Raw genomic sequence first — 16110 nt, forward strand, 5'->3', positions numbered from 1 at the left:
TTCCCTCTCCATTACCGTAAAGTGTTGCGTGCGCAATATTTATTTTTGTTGAGCGCTCACTTACTCGTATTTACCATGGAAGAAGGTATTCTCATTAAATAAATGCGTTTTGTTTTGAGGTTGTTTTTTTATTACATTTTTTGTAGATGTTATTTGTGAGATTACACAGCATATTTCCATCCGAGGCATTGTCCTTGTTATTCTCTGGTACTAAGTGAAACATGACCTCTACAGTCATTTTCTATGACAGAAATGGCAAATATACCTTACCCACTGGTGGAAGAAGTACACAGATTCTTTCCCAAAGTGAAAGTAGATTATATAGATAACAAAGTAAAAGTGATAGAAGCGAATGTTTTTTGGGATCCTCAGCCACTGATTTTAAAATGTTACGAGTGGACTATGCACAGTAAATGTTATGCTGCTCTGAGGTGCTCTTTTTAGGCTTTGAAATTTAAATTACATCATCTGCAGGTTTTGCTGTGTTTTCCGTGCAGTACCATTTTCTTCAAAACTGATAGGTTCAGAAAGTGGAGTAAACATTTCCTTAATTGTGTAAACAACTTAGAAATAAGTCTACAGAAATACAAATACCTATGTAAAGTACATATACCATACTTTCCACTACTGCTTAAATGGAACCATCTTATATTACTAGGTGAGAGACTCTTGTAGCTCCTTGGGGTTTCTTCCCCTCTCAAACACTTAGATGTTGGGCCAGTTTTTTTTTTGTTGTTGTTGTTTTTCTTTTTCTTTTATCAAACAAAACCAGCAAAATCAAGGTGCAAAAATAAAGAGTTGGCATCTTTTATGAGATGCCAAACCCTCGGGGCATAAGTTTTGTTAGTTTGTGATAAAATATGTACATCAGTATGTTGAGTATTGTATTTTGCTTGAAAAATGTATCATTATTTCACAACATACAATAAAATGATGAGGGCCTCATGTTGAAAACTAAGATTTTAACTGATGCATTGGTTTCTTCTGTGCTGTTCTCAAAATGAATCAGATATAAAGTAAATAAGGCAAACTGAAATTACCATGACTTATTGCTGTATTCTTTTTCTCAAATAACTTGTATGAAACAAAATGACACATAAATATTTATCGTTTTATTAATTTCCCAGCAAAAAACACAAACTGCAAAAAAGATATACAGTTAATCTATACTGAGCATTTAAAATCATTGCCGCTTTTCTCAAAGGAAAATCTGAAGCCTTGTTAAAGTGTGAGTACAAAAAGAGCCCACAGAGAGTGTGACACATCGTAAAAACATCAAAGTTATCTGAATAGTAGTGGAGGCCATGCACAACAGAGAGGACATGTTACATTCAGCAAGCTGGAAGCATTGAGGTGTACAGAGGCACATTTCCTCCATTGCTCGACGCGTTAAAAATACTTCGGCTCAGTGACCCCGTGTTATATTAAGTGTTATTTATCAGGGATGTTATTGCTGGCTTTGTTACCTGCAGAGTAAACTGTACAATACAAAACGTGATCATTCCACCTGAATCGGTTAAAAACTAGATTCATTTGAATTCATTTAACTGCAGCTTTATAGGCATTAATAGATAAACACTTCTGATGGTCAGTCAGTCCAGCAACCCAACACTGCTACAGGTGCCTGTGAGGTACAAATTGGGTGTAGTGTGCCAGTTATATCAGGGGGGGATCTTCATTCCTAAATGTGCTAGTGAGTTCAGATGTGCTTATTCTGAATTTAAAATGAAGCACTTGATTTTGTTGACTATTAGGTTGCATTTCATACACTGAGTTTGCGGCATGTATGGCTCAATCCTGGAGAATTCCTATGTTGTGCAAGTAATGATCCATTTACCATCTGTAGATGTTGGCTGTGTCATATAAGAGTTACAGATTTTTGAGGTTTGTGCTGCTGCAAAAAGCAAAAATGCGATTTCCCGTTAGCATTTACAGGATACTGCATTAATATTTGTACAGTCAATAGCGTCAAGCTGTCAACAGAGCCATCCTAGTCAAGTTAAGGTAGCACAAAATACATGTCACTCGCTAAATGTTATGAATATCAGATGGTTGACTGAACAAAAACACTTCCATGATTTGATTCCGCTGTGGCTGTGCTGGCAGTGTTTCTTCTACACCTCAGCAGTGAGGTTCTTACAAAGCAACATTTAGCTTTACATTCTGATCATATTTGTCTCCCTTCTTTTCAGGTTACATGGGTTTCATTTTATGCTTTTTTGTTTGTTTGTTTTTGGAACAAACCTCAGCAGAAAATCGGAACACATGCATTTACACTCACACCTTAGTTTAGTATCTTAAGTGAAATTTAAATTCACCAGATCTACAAAGGCACAAATTAGCATTACTTGCAATTCATATACTTGTTTCCTGTTTCAACATTTTGAGTTTCTACCGTCAAACAATCTGGATAGAAAATAAATATATAAGCTTGATTCATTTGCTGTCCTTGGGTATTATATGGTCAGTGGGTTGCATGAGTATTTATTTCAAATTACAGGCTATTTGATTGGATTATGTTTTTCCGTGGGCAACATTTAGTCATCAACATGGAGATGGACAGTGTGACAGAGTCCCGTCACAGTTCTAATCACCCACTTTGGCTCTTTGGCATTGTGTGTGCATGTTTTACACACATGAGATCTTCATGTCAGTCTGTGAGCCATATGAAGGACCCCCAAGTTAGGCTGACCCCGAAGAGAGTGTTGGGTTTGATGGAAGTGCGGCGGGTGAATGGGGCCTCCTGGAGGAGAGGGTGCGGTTGGGTGATTATATGTCCTGACATTTGCACCATGGACCCTGGTTTAAGTGGGGTGACTTCCCGCTCACTTAGCTACAGATAGTATCTCCAAAACACACTGCAGATGTAGAGCAGATGATGTTGGTGCATCTGGCAGACACACATTCAAAAATGGAGATATATGACACAAGAACAGCTCTGTACTTACAGGTATACTTTTGAAGTTTGACTAACAGAAAAGGTACAAAGTGAGCTGACATAAACACACAAGTGTATTTCAAAAGGATACCCCTGAAGCATCAAGCATTAACACTCTATTAGATACACACTGGTATCTCTATTTTTGAGTGTGTACAGGATGAACTCAGTGAAAACCATCTAACGAGACCAATGTTTGCCAACTAGATTATTACCATACAGTATACGGCACAAATAAAACAAAACAAAATAAGGGTCACCGCAAATAAATATTAAATTGTGCTCTAGCATTCCACAAATAATACAATTATATTTTGGACACAAGATAGTCTGAAGAAAAAAATATCCATAGAATTGGATATGATCAAAATTGTACATTTTATACAAATTTCCAAGGCATGTTTCAGTGCTCGATAAGTCACCCTGGTAGGATTAAAATGTTTAAAATCCTCATGTAGCATAATTCAACTGATTATACTTCAGTTGATACATTCAGATAAATGTGACAAAAGCATTTACCATGTCACTGTCATTATTTGTTGAACACTCTCAATGGAAGACTGTGAAATGATGGATTGAAGCTTCACTGGATCTTGTATAATGAAAGTCCAGACCTTGAGATCCCTCTCCTGCAGGGTTTCTAGTGCAGAGTTGTCAATAAAAACTGAATGCTCCCTCGAAGTGATTTGCCATTTTTGTGGCGCTGGCAAGGTAAAGTTTGACCCGTCATACTCAGCAAACCATAAACACTACAATCTTCAATTAGCCGAATATTTGAAGTATTAGCATGTATGGCTATTTTCACTTAAAACCAAATGCTTTCTGACACCGTATTGCCTGAGAGCACCTCTTTACAAAGCAGCAGGATTGCTTGTTTAAGTCAGGGCTTTAGACACAGCGAGTGGTTCATTATTAAGAATGTACCAATGAGACAAGAGCTGCTAAGATTGAAGTCCAATGACTAAGCAGCATATTATAGGACACCCTTCACTAAGCAGAGCATTTGGAAATGATGTGAGGAAATTTAATGATCAGCGTCAAGTGTTAGGAGTCTGTGGTGGTGTAGTCCTGTGCCCAGGAAGCCTGGGTACCCTTCGATTAATGTTCACCTGCTTGCTCTCTTCCTTCCACCCGCCCTCTCTTCCCTTTTTCCCATCTCCCTTCTCTTTATTCTGCCTGCAAAGTTTCAGTGCCCTAGAGATGAAAACATCCAAGTCAAACAGTCGCTCTTTTTGTTTTACAGGCAGTGACTCCATTGAATCAGCAGGCTGAGAAATAGAGGAAGTGGACGAAAGAGGTGCAGGTTCTGCAGGGGGGAAAACAGGTGAGATGGGGGGAGACACGGTATGAGGTGACTGTGAAGATGTGGGAGATGAGGGAAGGAGTGAGCGAAGAGAATTAGAAGAAGGTGTGATAGCTGGAAGTGGGCTAAGTCTGTTTTCATCAAAGCTGGAGAATGGTTGCTGCACGACTTCCGTGTAGCGGAAGACTGGAGTTGGGAGGTCAGTCGGTGACAGAGGGAGAGGAGGAGAAGAAGTAAAGCAGAAGGGGGAGCGTAGCTCCAATGAGGGACTGTGTCCGGGCGAGTGCAGGCGAGATTGAGTACTCTCCACCCAGCGAGAGATCTCCTGGAATAAATCCCCTGTCTCCTCCTCTTCCTCCTTCTCCTCTGCTTCTTCCTTCATCTCCATCATATCCTCAACAGTGCCACTGATGGGTTCGTTGGGCACTGGGAGGCTGTTAGTGTTGCGCTTCCAGTGAGACAGATCCAGAATCAGCCTGGGTTCAGAATAATGCTGGGGTTTGCCTTCTCTCCAGGCGATTTTGTCCAGATAAGATGGAGAACCCACCTTGTAGTCACAGGAGCGGCCACAGTCTAGTTCACCAAATCCAAAACCACAGGCCCGTTCCAGAGAGGAGTGGGAGTTTTCCAGGAAGCGTTCGGCTGAGCTGCTATGGGAATATTTACGTGGGTCCACCTGTATATGATAAGACAATAGTAATTATTAGGGGTATGAAAATAAATGAAAGATAGATCAACTTTAACAGTTCAAGGCAGTAGTGAACACAGTGACGGCAGCCATTTACAAACACCATCAGCCAATTAGCTTAACCTGGTAAAATACAAGCAGGTTATACATTACCTGAGCCTCCTCCAACACTGAGGCAGAGCTCGCCCTGGGGTCCCTCTGCACCTCCTCATCTTCTGTAGTGTCTTCCATATCAGAGGTAAAGTGGCCAGAGGGCATGCAGCGACACCTCCCGCCAGACTGCTGCCAGCACACACTCGCTGATAAACTGTTCTCATACCTGTAGAGTCAAAGAAATACCTCTTCATATTCTTGCCACTTTAAATTTCTGTTTTCATTTCCAAAAAAAAAAATCTGTGTGAAATATCGTCAACCCCTGCTCTTTCTTTGATACACTTATTTAGTCTTGTTGATACATGGTACAACCTGTCCCAGTGGATGCTGGAGGCCTGACTGTTGCTGCTACTGAGGCTGTGCTCGTTGATTAGGCTGTCCTCCAGTTCATCCTCAATGTGGAAAGGATGTGATGAGGTGGGCTCATCCTCTGGACAGGAGTACTGCTGGAGGAAGGAGTGGGACAGAGCTGCTTCAGCTGTCAGACGGTCCATGGGGTTAAATGTCAGGATCTGCTCGAGGAAATCCACAGCTAAGAGGACAGGACGAGAATAGGAAGAGGTGAGAGGAGCAAGATACTTTCAAAAACTTGCATCAGGATGATGTAATTGTCACAGAGATTGGAGAGGTTGTCTCTCTCAGGGTTGAATTACTCCATCTCATCATATTTTACAGGTCAGATGGATGTTTTTCCACCTTACAGCTGCCATTAATCTTATTTGTCTCCATTCTCTCTCTCTCTCTGCTTCACCTTCTTTGTCCTCGAACAACTCAATTTCATCTCACCTTGAGCATCCACTTCAGGAAGCAACTCAGAAAATGGTTTCTTGACTTTCCACCCATGACTGACATATGAAGGCATCACCTAGAAACACAACAACAGGGAGCTTAAGGTATGAATCACAGTCACTTGCTGTTATTTCTTTACAGACATATATAAGTTCTTCACGTCTGTTTACTTTTCCATGCATTCACACTGAGTCCTTGTTTGAAAAGGTTTTACCAGTTTATATTCAGACAAATGCTATTTAAAACATTAAAGCCGTCACCAAGGTGTCACCTGCAGCAAGTCCTGTCTGTCCTCTTCTCTCAGCACAGGAACTGAGTCAAGAATCATCTGCATCTGCTCCAGCTCATGAGCTCCTGGGAGGAGTCACCCAACAACAGACAACCAAGAACAAGTTATGTAAGCAAAAAAATATTGACAAGTTAGGTTACAGGCATGTTGCACTTGTGGTCGAACTGTGATGCCACAACAAAGCTATGTTTCTTAGCATGTTTGTTCACACTTCCTTGTCGATCCCTCTTTTCAATAGAGGATGAATCCAACTTTCTAAATTCATATATTAAAAAAAGACACAATTCTTTAGATGTGACAACATGGAAGGAATTTATATCAGGCTCCTCTGTGGGGAAAGCACCCTCAGTCTGCTATAGCTCTGACAAGTGATGGAGACTGAATACTCTAAACTCCCTATTGCTGTCTAAAGGTTAGCACACTCACAGCTAAGTAGCAGCAATTTTCCATCTTGTGATCCACAGTAAATTTGTCTCTTAAATACTGTCATCATACCACCAGGTGGTGCTATTTCAACACATTTACAACCTTGAAATGAAAGCCAACAGTGGCAGTTCAGTGTCTTTGGAAGAGAGCACATCATTGCTGCTCCTGTGGTAAAGAAAAATATTTCATGTATCTACTTCCGGTGGTTCAGTAAAAATAAAGGCAAATATCTCTGTTGTTTGATGTGAGATACAGCAGAGAGGCACTGATGACACAAGGAGTTTATGGCGCTGTTCCTTAGTTTTAGAGGAAGTCAAATTCTCCTCCAAAGACTGAGTAGAAGTGTCCTTGACCTTCACCATGCAGAGTATAAATGTGTTAGCAAGTTGGCACCTTCCTTAACATCCTCTGCCAAAATCCTCCGTGTGAATCGGTGAATGTGGAACTCTTTGAACTCTTTTTCCCACTGGAAAAACACTATGTAAATGTAGGCTAAATAAATAAGCCTGGAGGGATGATTGGTTCAAAGGATGAGAATTTTTCTATCATCATAATTCTGGGGAGAAAAAAACAGAAAATAAATTATCTTTGGATAAGGGCGCAAAACCGAAAAACTCTTCTTAACTTTTACTTGATGTCCCCTTTCTTTTTGTTGCATTTTTTTTCATTTACATAAATACTAGATAAACTACTACTGCAACAACCTCATTAAAATAAAAAATATACAAATATCGTTTTTTTCTTCGTTTGTTTGCTTCCATGCAAATGCCAATATCCTCCCTGTGAGCTCAGACTCAACACGACCATGCAGCCGTAACATTCTCATCAATATTTCAGATCCGTTTTCAAAAAGGATCTGACTGGATCTTATCTCTTTCTGCCAAATTCTTATAATCGCATGACGTTTGATTATGTCATGAAATAAATGATGGTGTTTTTTGAACATCTGTATGAGAAACAAGTTGGGTACCTGCAAACAGCATGCGTCCAGTGAGCATTTCAGCCAGTATGCAGCCAGCGGCCCACATGTCTATGGCCTTGGTGTAGTTGTTGGGGGACAGGAGTAGACGGGGGGAGCAATACCACTTAGTTACCAGACCCTCGGACAGATAGCCCTGAAAATGTAGGTGACGGGGTGAGTCAGAGAACAGAAAGAGTGAAGTTGAAGGCATTAGAATAATACGCTGTCGTTTTATTAGTTAGGGGCACGCAGAAGATTAAGGGCTTGTTTCCATTAAGCAGCATATTCAGAGGTGTTCATGCATGTAGGCTAATGGGTTTGAGGTGTTCTCATTGCTCTAATTTATTACAATCTGGCAGGCAGTCTGCTGGTAGATATTTTCGTTGGAGCAGGATCATTGCAAAGTTGGTGATGTCAGCTTCAAAAGGAAAAAGCAGCTCACGATGGATGTTTTGATCTTCACCCACAGAGAATGCAACATTTTATGTCTGCAACTTGCTCCTGGATACACCCCGCAGTTGAAATAATTCCCCAGGATCTCTACACTCGCTGAGTTTCGCTGAGCCTTTGATACTCAGCCGTATAACAACACACATCCACTCATTAGGGCTGCTCTGACAAGGTCCCTTTCTGTCTTTTACTTTTGTAATGTTCAGCTCATGAATAACGCTGATGATGTCGCGCGTAGTGACGAGCCGCCGGCAAACGTGTTCACAACATGCAATCCAAATATATTTACAAGGGAGAGTTTTTGTCTTTTGCTGTATTATCACTGTCCTCGCTCCTTATTGAGCGCTCCGCTCTCTCGCTTCACTGTTTCACACACTTCCTGCAGTTCATCCATTTCTTTGTCCTGCATAAGACCAGATCCTGCACCACTGTACCAAACTTCAAAAACATGAATGGTAAAAACACAAAAATGTGATCATATATGAAACATAGTGTTTGTGTTTTAAAATTCAACAATTCTTAATTTGCATTATAACATATCTTTGGCCACCTGTAACACCAACATGACATCGCACTAAACTGGTTTCATGGTTTATTTGTCAGCTGAAATGTCAAATTCACCATTGCTCATCTTTCAAGAAAGTAAAATAAAAAGCAAGAGAACTATGTGGAGCTTTTCTTTTGTTGTTGGAGTTGCACTACTTCAATAAAAACTAAAACAAAGCTTTTTCTTCTCTCCCCTCCGTCTCTCTCCATGTCAACTTTGCACTCGTTGCACTTTGCTGACACCCTCCCTCCCTCTGTGCCTCTCCTCATCATTCCTCCATCTCCTCTGTGTGTCAGCAGATGACAGAGCAGAAACTGATGCTGAGGCCTCTCTGCTGGTCTGACAAACATACCCGCACGTCGTCTTCTACGTCTCTGTCTTTCTCATCTTTCTCCTAATATGTCATTCCTGCCTCCAGCTATAGCTTCTGATCGGCAGTGACTAACCACTGGCCTGGTTTATCTTACCTAGTACACAAATGAAATGATGAATATTTTATAATAATCCTTAGAAAAGAGACGTATTATTTAGTTAAAGGTTAGTTACATTGTACATTTAGTTACAAGCTTTTATCGCTTAAGGATTTGGTGTTTGCCAGTTTTCGTCTCCATTTTTTTCTTTTTTTTTGCTTGACCTTAAACAGTCATTAACTTTCCTCTCCATCCGTTTTATTAACTTATTCAAACTCCCCCTTGGCTCCTCCCTGCAGTCTTCTCAATCATCCCCAGCTATAAATGTAACCCCTCTTTCCTCTTTCCTTTATGCTTCAAACCACCTCTCTTTTATTGCTACGGTGCTTGCTTCACCTCTTTTCTCACCTGTTTCATCCCTTCCTCTTCTTTGACAAAACTACTGCTATTTTCATCCCCCTTCTTTGTCTCCCTTACTTTTTGTACTTCTTGACTATATCTTCTTTTCTTTCACCATGTCTTTCATCATGATCATGAATAATTGCTAGGTAGATCTAGCACTATGTCAGCAGGTGACAGAGTGCATGTACACACACACACTTGTAGACTCTGTAGACTGTAAATGCTATTTAGAAAAATCTCTCCGTTTCCTTCTCTCTCTTCTCGACCTCACTGTCATCTCTCTCTCTACTGTGCAAATGTTTGTCTACAGTCAGTCTACACAGCTTCTCAAACGGCCTGTTTTTGATGCACTGCAGAGTCTCAGTGTGCTGACAGAACCTCGCTTATTGCACGCTGACCTTGCAATATACCTTAGAGGCACGACGAAAAGAAAGGAGGGATAGTAAGAGCGGATAAGTGAAGAGAGGACATGTCGTCTGACAACTCAAACATCTAATCTTACTGTCAAACATGGCTGATCTTAAAGAAATATGTGACAAATGCAAAATATGTCTTCTTGAATATGAAATTCAATCATGTGAGGCAAACAATGTCAGACCTTCATTACCGAAAAACACCTGAAAAAGTCCCATTTTTGATCTGCTGCATCAATAAATAAGGGAGAAGCTGGCATCTGCTTTGGTGTCAAGAATGCACCTCAAAAGACACAAACACTGAAAATACAATTTTATGCAAATTTATTTGTATATGTATCTATCTATCTCTTCAGTGCACTAAAAAGGTAAGCTTGAACATTGTGTTCTCTAACAGAGGAGTCGGTGAGGTACGCAGAAGAAGAGTGAAGATATGCACCCAAACACACACACACACACACACACACACACACACACACACACACACACACACACACACATACACACGCATTGCTAAAGTGAAGAACAGAGTGAACCAAAACTCTCTCTTTTTCATCCCCTCTGGGTTTTTCGTGTTTATGCCTTTGCTCATCCTCTTTCTTTTTGTCCCTCTCTCCACCTTTGTTCTTTTCCCTCATCCCTTTCCTCTCACCCCTTTTCCCCATCTGTTTTCAGCCTCCCTCACCAAAACACACCCCCTGTGTCTCTGCACCCAGCTGATCCCCAGTCCCGTGATCTGAGCTGACAAAGATCACCTTTCACAAAAGCTCCTCTCGGCATGCATAGACTCAAAGAGCACACAAACTCACACATCCAGCCCTACTTGTGTTACACTGTTGCTGTGGGATCTTCCTGCATAATAATGCAGCATAATGAAACCATAAATTGCCACAGTAATCTGTCAGAGGCCTTCTCCCTCAATGGGTTGGTTAATCTTGAGTCAAACAAACCTGATTGCAGGTTTGGGAAGCAATAGCAGGTTGTAGGTCTCGTTGTTAAAAACACTGTCTGCGACAACTTACGTGTAGAAGAAAATCTGGAACTGAATCTTTGTGAGAATCGGATCAATGATGTCTGATATCACACTGAGACACTAAACAGTTCAATTGGTCCAAGCTTCTGCATAAGGGGGACAACGACTGACTGTAATCATCCTCATTTTCTGTCAGATGCTTAATTCGCCACAATATCCCGTTTCATCGTGTATCCATTGATACACAAGAGTTTTTGTACTGCTGTATGATAACCACACAAGGGCAGAGCTTGAGGAGCTGTTATCTCTTTCCTCATAACAGCTCTGCCTCAGTAAGAGGGAAAAGAGATTATCTTTCATATTACAATGCGCTACACAGATTCATCCATCAGCTGCAGAACAGCCCAGACAGTCAGAGCCATGAGATGACATTGAAAATCCTCAACTTGCAGGGTTTAAACAATTACCGTATGACAAAATCAATGTGGGAAATGTGTGAAGTAGTAGAAGCTGTGTGAATCAATACCATATTAACACAACATTTTGCACATGTAAAGCAGGATGATGCAGCCATTCTGTCATGCTTTATCAACATATATCCTACGTACAATCAACTTCAGAATCTGAGTTTTTCCTTCTGCCTACCTTATGAGAATAGTGAGGATCAACTATCCGGGCCAGCCCAAAGTCTCCGATCTTCAGCAGCAGTTGGTCTGTGTTGATGAATATGTTGGCAGGCTTTAGGTCTCTGTGCAGAACGTTGGCTGAGTGAATGAACTTGAGTCCCCTCAGCAGCTGGTAGAAGAGCAGAGTGGCATGACCTGTTTAAAGGTAAAAGTCAGCTTTCAGGATATACAACAAATTGATATCTTCCACTTAGGTGTCTAATTCAGAATTCAAAAATGTTTTACTCTGACTCGTGATTTAATCACGCTTTCAATGGTGAGATATTTTTACTCAGCTGACATTTGAAACTGCTATAAATATCAATAGAGGAATGAGTACAGTTGAGTAAAATTCTCAACTGCTGTTGTGTAATTTCTCAAGCCCTTTTGTAAACCAAGCTAAAACATGAATCAACAAAATGTGTGATTGTACTGTCCCAGTAAAACAATGTCCATAAACTCAACTAATCACAATGTAAATGAACGAAGCAGCTGAGTGAATATAGAGTAGAATCAGTAGTGATTTACAGTAATACTTTGTTTATTCGCTGCGTTTATTTATTTTCTCTCTTACCTGTGGATAGCGCTCCCTGTTCCAGGAGTCGAGCCATGTCTGTCTCCATGCACTCCTGGATGATGTACAGGGCACTCAGCTGTGCAGGATCTCGGGGCAGAGGTCGTCCATACGGCGCCAAAACCTCATGGACACGCACCACATTCTCATGCAGCAGCCGGCGAGTGATTCTGACCTCTCTCAGGGCGTGTTTCACTGACACGGCATCACGCATCACCAGCTTTTTAATTGCAACTCGTTGTCCAGTTCGTTGGTCTACAGCTGAAAGGACCAGTCCAGTCACACCTGTGCCAAGAGGTCGAAGGTCAACAAAGTGTCCGCTGAGGTCAAACCCGTGGAGGAAGAGAGGGGTGTCTTGTCTGGCCATGATGGCTTAATCTAGATGTGTTCAGATGATAGATCCCTAAATGTGGTGGATCCTGATGATATCCAGATTAAAAAAACGCTTATCACATCCTCCTGGGAAGTCAAAAACTTGTGTTAGGGGCCCACGAAAGTATTTTATCTTCAGAGCGGGGCTCAAAATTTCAAGCTGCGCTCAGAATGCAAGTAAAAGAGAATTTAGTCTTCCTCTCCTACACGTGAATAAGAACCCACTTCAGATCACATTCTCAATGATCTTTGAGCTACTTAACAAGTCTGATGACTGACTGGATTCTCAGAAAGGATCAAAGTAAATGAAACCAAGCGGAAAGAACTCCAACATTTGCTTTCACCAGTGATCTCACGGCCGCATGTTTAAACACGGACTGTACACGTTCACCACTGTCCTCCACTCTTAATGAGGATGTGTGTTCTCTGCTCCACAGATGCTGGATCTGCTGCACGGATGCACTTGCAATCTCTCTGTCTATCGTCTTCACGCACAGACAGTCAGGATATCAGTAGCTCTTATTAATACTATCCAGGGTAGGGGTATCCATAGAAACAGCCCTCAATGTGGCTGATCCCGCTCTTACATGTGTAGATGCATTATGGGACAGTCAGCTCCCTCCCTCTCTTTCTGCGTGCTCCGCTGTGTTTGTTTAAAGTGAGTAATCCTCATCGACCAGTGAAAGCCTCTGACAGCGAGGCAAAGAGGAAGAAGGTGCGGTTATGCGAGTTAAAAATCAATTAGATTCCATTGGCTCCTCCTCCTCTTCCATCCCAGCAGAGAGTCAGTCACACAAGTTCATTCAAGAGCGAGTGAACGGACAAATCCAGGTGCTGTAAATCTTTTCTGTTCATGTCAGTCCATAGATGTGCATACGTTTAATCCCTCAGTAATCTGCTTCCTGTTGCTTTCTCATGAATGTGGGGATTTCAGCATCAGGTCATGGTCACTGTGGAGAGATACTGCTGTTAGCTGCGTCACTCAAAACATCTGCTGCTGCTGCCGCTGCTGCTGCTACGGGGCAGGAGAAGAGAAAACAGAGGTGAAGAGAACAGAGACACACCAGGAAGAGATGTGAATCCCACACAGCAACAAAGCCTGAGTTGCAGGAGAGTTATATAACATTGAATGGCTGAGTAACCTAATCTACACCAACAACTTAATGTGCTTAGAGAGGTGCATGATGCTTTAATATCAGCCTAATGATGCTGTTGAGATGTTAATAGTTCCAAGAAAAGAGAGTTTGAAAAGATGACATGGATCAAAATTGTTTTTGTCAATGAAAAGTTCTATTTTCTATTTTTCACTTGATACATTTCAGGTACATCTTAAAGTTGAAAATAAAAGGATGGACTTCATTGCACCACTTGATCCTTGAGCTGCAAAAACTAAAGCAATACAGCAATCTATAATACATCTGTTTACTTTAAAAAAAAAAGCCTGAGGCCAGGACTAAGTACTCTCTCTCTCTCTCTCTCTCTCTCTCTCTCTCTGAGTTCTGGAAACTGAGGATTTGCACTCAATACACTTAGTAAAGCTAACAAACACCCTCCGTGTCCGTTTTCACCTCAGTCAGGGAGCCTGTCAGAGCCTGTAAGAGTGTAAAGTGAGAAGAGAGAAGCAGAAAGAGGAAGCATTGACAGTGGAGCTGGGTGGGAGGTGCAGCACTGGACTAACTTTATAAATAATGCATAACCACTGGAGATGGCGCTTTGTGTTCTCTCTGCGCCTCAGTATCTCCAGCTTATGCAACAAGAATATGTATTTTGATGATAATGATTGATCATTTGTAATTTCATCATACAGTAATATTTGAATCTGCTACTCTAAAACATTTCATTTAGGGTCAGGAGGAAAAACTACACCCAATATGAGCCATGATGCTCATCACACATTTGTAGGTAGCAGACGGAATCACACAAATACACCCAGTAGTGTTTGCTGGTTTTGTGCCGCTGCCTCAGTGTCCCCCAGTATTTTCTTTTTTTCTCTCTGTTCTCTTTTTCACTCTCCTTTTTTTTAACTTTTGCCTTCCCAGCAGGCGTAATATGGCAGTTTCAGTTTATATGAGAGAGGCTGCATCCTCTGCACACTGGCTTCATGCAGCTGCCTTTGTGTGTCTACATAGTAACGCCCCTTTGACAGAACAAAACAATAAGATTGAAGTGCATCTGCCTCATCTCAATAAAAGAAAAAGTATAATTATACTAGTTAAGCTGGTGCTTCTTTTATCACCTCAAATATCTTATCTGATTTATCTCGGCGGAGGGTGAAGAAAAGAAGACACAAAAATCAAACAACAGCAAGAATCAGTACCCACCGGAGCATCACGCAGCCTCAGCCTGACGTCCAGAGACACAGATCCGGGAAAAGGATGTGACAGGATACCGATCCTTGGAAGCACCGAAAGTAGAACACGAGAGCATCAGTGTGTGTGTGTGTGTGTGTGTGTGTGTGTGTGTGTGTGTGTGTGTGTGTGTGTGTGTGTGTGTGTGTGTCATTCAGATGATGTCGGGGTAGAAGGGGGGGAGGGGGCAGGCAGCCAGTACGGGTCGACACCACCAGGAGCGATCCGCCGAGATAAGATAAGCCAGCGGGCGGCTGCTGTAGAGCCGGTTATTGCGAGAAGCTGACCGCTCACTGTCAGCGCTGAGAAGTGATCTGAGAGGAGAGGAGGGGTGTGTGGGATCTATATCTACAAGACTTGAGTGGTCACACACACACACACACACACACACACACACACACACACACACACACACTGCACCACGGATGATGAAGTATGATGAAGTACTTACCCCTCTCCTTGCAAACCCCTTCCCCCTTCTGCCATATTTTTGCTGAATTTCTCTCTCTCTCTCTCTCTCTCTCTCTCTCTCTCTCTCTGACATCCCCCTTACCTCACATAAACCTTGACTCCCTTTAACCTGCAGAAACTTTACATGTGCAACGGCAGAAAATATATACAATTAAACGTCAGGAGAAGAAAATGATCCATTCAACTTTTGTGGATGATTTCAAGCCAAAGCAGCAGCATCTGGTTTAAGTTTCCCTGTATCATCCTGGGAGTTGTTTGTTAAAGGATCCTCATATCTGAGGACATTAGAGGTTCTACTGTAAATAAATACCACATTTTCAAAAGAAAACACAGCAAAATGGTTATTTCATGCATTATCTGGGCTGATAATTTAATGATTAAATTAATTAAACTGTCCCACAATTCAGCAGCCCGTGTGAAGCTTTGACATTCATCTTATCTGCTCGAGGTCACCGTATATTAGAAACAAGAGCAGAATTGAATACAACAGAGCTGGACCAAGCTGCAAACATCTGACACTAGAAAGAAAATCAACTGCTGTAATATGATTATATCAAGTGTTGCTGCTCGCTAATTCAGTTTTGACAACCAGAGAAAACAGCCTGAATATGTTGCTTTGTGTGGGTTGAAGGCCAAGTAGAGAGCAAAAAAGTAGCAGAGCAACATGAGTTTCTCCTGAGGTTGCAGTGGCTTTACTGCAGTTTAATCCCACTGCATGTGGTTAAGAGAAAGGATGATTCCAGTATTTAAACTGGGGACTTGTTTTCTCATGGTTTTTGGTTTAAATGATATGGAATCCGTTTGATACTGAGGGAAAATGCTAAGTAATCCATTGGTGCATTTATGTGTGTTAAAGCAGGATCAGGAAAAACACCTCTTTTTCCCACAATGTTTATACAAGAGAATATTATAGAAAGGATCTCGTCATAGACGTGTGT

The 16110-nt window shown here is 41.5% G+C and overlaps 1 protein-coding gene across 5 annotated transcripts; it reads right to left on the reverse strand.

Annotated features, from left to right (window-relative positions):
• Window positions 1–924: 924 nt before the first annotated feature.
• mapk4 (mitogen-activated protein kinase 4) lies at window positions 925–15205 on the reverse strand. 5 transcript variants are annotated; one of them, XM_086206405.1, is made up of 10 exons: window positions 15153–15205; window positions 14675–14747; window positions 11982–13303; window positions 11388–11563; window positions 7557–7701; window positions 6143–6225; window positions 5869–5947; window positions 5395–5614; window positions 5083–5248; window positions 925–4917 (listed from the first exon to the last, which is right to left on the reverse strand). In XM_086206405.1, the coding sequence occupies exons 3-10, from the start codon at window positions 12346–12348 to the stop codon at window positions 3976–3978; spliced, it is 2178 nt and encodes a 725-aa protein (XP_086062531.1). In that variant the 5' UTR covers window positions 12349–13303; window positions 14675–14747; window positions 15153–15205; the 3' UTR covers window positions 925–3975. The 5 variants fall into 5 exon arrangements, with proteins under 5 accessions (XP_086062531.1, XP_086062530.1, XP_086062532.1 ...); XM_086206404.1 differs by lacking the exon at window positions 15153–15205 and having other exon boundaries at window positions 14675–14978; XM_086206406.1 differs by lacking the exon at window positions 15153–15205 and having other exon boundaries at window positions 11982–13368; window positions 14675–14978.
• Between the last annotated feature and the right edge of the window lie 905 nt (window positions 15206–16110).

The sequence above is a fragment of the Aulostomus chinensis genome, chromosome 6 (assembly GCF_037954235.1).
Source record: "Aulostomus chinensis isolate RoL2024-O1b breed Wild chromosome 6, RoL_Achi_v1.0, whole genome shotgun sequence".
NCBI classification, from domain to species: domain Eukaryota; kingdom Metazoa; phylum Chordata; class Actinopteri; order Syngnathiformes; family Aulostomidae; genus Aulostomus; species Aulostomus chinensis.

Excerpts from the sequence above, each read along its gene's own strand:
- mapk4 (XM_086206405.1), bottom strand. The coding sequence starts at position 12,348 with ATGGCCAGACAAGACACCCCTCTCTTCCTCCACGGGTTTGACCTCAGC. Across the intron at positions 11,564-11,981 it reads ACAGGGAGCGCTATCCACAG|GTCATGCCACTCTGCTCTTC; the intron begins GTAAGAGAGAAA and ends ACCTTTAAACAG. Across the intron at positions 6,226-7,556 it reads TGGACGCATGCTGTTTGCAG|GAGCTCATGAGCTGGAGCAG; the intron begins GTACCCAACTTG and ends GACTCCTCCCAG.